This window comes from Olea europaea, unplaced genomic scaffold (genome assembly GCF_002742605.1).
Source record: "Olea europaea var. sylvestris unplaced genomic scaffold, O_europaea_v1 scaffold1391, whole genome shotgun sequence".
Classification (NCBI taxonomy): domain Eukaryota; kingdom Viridiplantae; phylum Streptophyta; class Magnoliopsida; order Lamiales; family Oleaceae; genus Olea; species Olea europaea.
This window is the reverse complement of record NW_019231432.1, coordinates 225,307-227,704: the sequence shown is the minus strand read 5'-3', so window position 1 is coordinate 227,704 and position 2,398 is coordinate 225,307. Positions and strand designations below refer to the sequence as shown.

General features: G+C 34.6%; 1 protein-coding gene across 4 annotated transcripts; it reads left to right on the top strand.

Annotated features, from left to right (window-relative positions):
* The first annotated feature begins 323 nt into the window (after positions 1-323).
* On the top strand, positions 324-2,376 carry LOC111375633 (COX assembly mitochondrial protein 2 homolog). 4 transcript variants are annotated; one of them, XM_022998491.1, is made up of 5 exons: positions 396-489; positions 643-795; positions 962-1,043; positions 1,799-1,903; positions 2,018-2,376. In XM_022998491.1, exons 3-5 carry the CDS (start codon positions 999-1,001, stop codon positions 2,132-2,134), a joined length of 267 nt encoding a protein of 88 aa, XP_022854259.1. In that variant the 5' UTR covers positions 396-489; positions 643-795; positions 962-998; the 3' UTR covers positions 2,135-2,376. The 4 variants fall into 4 exon arrangements, with proteins under 4 accessions (XP_022854256.1, XP_022854258.1, XP_022854257.1 ...); XM_022998488.1 differs by lacking the exon at positions 643-795 and having other exon boundaries at positions 324-485; XM_022998490.1 differs by lacking the exon at positions 643-795 and having other exon boundaries at positions 345-489.
* The last annotated feature ends 22 nt before the right edge of the window (positions 2,377-2,398 follow it).

Genomic DNA, 2,398 nt, shown 5'->3' with positions numbered 1-2,398 from the left:
ATGAATGATCCCAGAAACACATAATTTTCTATTTTTACGACTCAATAATTTTTTGCTTCACAGTAATCCATGCAGATATATATAATTTGCAGAAAATACGTTCATGTGTCATCTTAAATGATTTATAAAATTTAGGTAAGTGACGTGTTTGGTGGCACATATATAGCTACAATTGATTGTTCGTTATTCAGTATGAGTGAGGTGATTTATATGTTTTTTTATTTGACTATATTTTTAATAACATATCTCGAATAAAATTAAAAACAATTTAGTGAAGTAATTCCACAAATCATTTATTACTTGATTGAGGCCCATCTGAAAATGGATCAGAATGGCCTGTTTAAGTCTTAATCATAGAGCGAAGGAGACAAATGGCTAAGCTAAAAATTGCGGCAGAGGCAAAAGGGAACACGTTCACCACTCCCTGGCACCAATTTATCTTGTATGCCAGTGATTTCTATTCAATTTCGTCATCAACAAAGCAGGAAGGTAGTACCGGATTTTTATTACTGTAAAAACCGGCTTTATATGCTGAAATCGCATTCGATCTGATCGTTGTGAACGAGTTAATTTCAACTCAACTCCTTATAATTTGTTTATTTTTTCCGAAATTGATATTTCTTGATGGTAATCTTCTTCCAGCAACAGTGATTTTTTTCGACAACATTTCTCTTGAATTTTCGAGGCTGTTTTTCTCCCTGTCTTTGAATAAAGAACCCAGGTCGCTCAGCCCCAGTCAGGGACCTTAATGTCATATTGCTTTTTTCTTTTCTCCTCAAATCGAAACTTATGAAGGTAAATAAGGGGGATATGTTGTCCAAAATCCGAGTGTTAATTGAAACAAAAAATTCATGGTATTTCGTTGTTGGAAAGTGGACTTAAGGGACAGAGAACAGAAAATGAAGATATACTGATTTATTATTTTTTATTTATTTATTTTGTTCTGTTTAATTTTCTGCAGTGTACTTGTAAGGTTTGAATACGTAGGAAATAAGAAGATGCATCCTCCTCTAACAATCCATAGGCACCCAATGTGTGCTGAAGTAAGTTTCTCCATCTTGGTGTTTCTCTTGTATTTACCTTGAGTTGATTTGTTAATGCATTGAGGTGCTTAAAATTGATTACATCTTCCCTATGAATTATTGGCTACATTTCTGCAACTTTAGCCAGATATTACATGAATTTACATTGATAGAGAATGTGCGAGCATGTTTGATTTTCTTCAATTTTCATCATCAGTAGAGCAATGTAGATTTTCTTGAGATTTTACGAAGTGTGTATTTGCATTCGTGGCGTCAAACAATGTCCATTTCTGTTGCTGTTTCGTTATGCGATTTTTATGATGCAAGAAAAACACATTTTCTCTATACTGAACATGTTTGAGGAGCTGTATTCTTATTACCCAGTTTGATATCAGTTTGTTCAGTGGCTTTGTGAGGAAAGAGCTACACCTCTATCGTCTAGCACTTTGGCATTATATGTACGAGCCGTTGCTTTTATACATATCCACAACCTTACAAAATTTTACTTTTTTCTTGTATGTTGGTACTTGGTACACAGCACTAAATAGGATTGGACAGCATAATTGCATGATTTTAAATTCTCTTTTTTTCACAATACTGTCTTAATCAATCCTCCTACCAAACATGCCATTATGTTTGATGATATAAGGCGGTTGGATTCTTCTCCTCCCAGTGTAGGATGGCAAGAATGATTTCGAACCTTTTTTACCTTTTCTCTTTGTTTAGCACGGTGGTAAGCCTGCACGCCTTTTAATTATATGTGATGCTCGGTGCAGATTATTGAACTGTTCCAAAAGTGCCATACGGAGCATCCTATTGGTAAATTTTTTGGTGACTGCACTGATCTGAAAATAAAGCTTGATAAGTGTTTCCGCCAGGAGGTAAGTTTCATAGTCAAGATATTTGTTCACTTCAAATTTGGTTTAACCATCTGATAAATATTATGAAGAAATTGCCATCCCAATCCACCATGACGAAAAAAATTCCTTGTGCAGAAAGCTGTGAAGCGGAAGGCAAATTTTGAAGAGAGCAAAAAGTTGAAAGAGAGGTTACAAGCATACAGGAAGGAAAATGCTGAGAATAGAACTGAAAACAATTTTGTGCAAGCATAATGTGGAATCCAAATATGGATATGCCAGTGTAAAGTTGACGAGCAGAAGAAGTTATTAAGTATGGGTAGAAAAAGATGCGTCGAACAGGTTGCAGTTTAAAATGAAGATATTCTTGAATACCAATTGTAACATGTTCCTTATGGAGCTTTAGTATTGGAGAAACTTTATGCAGTGTTAAACTTGATGAGAGTATTATTAAAATTTCTTTGGCCATTGAAGGCTAGAAAACTATCTTTTCCTCAGATATTTTATGGAAGACGATGT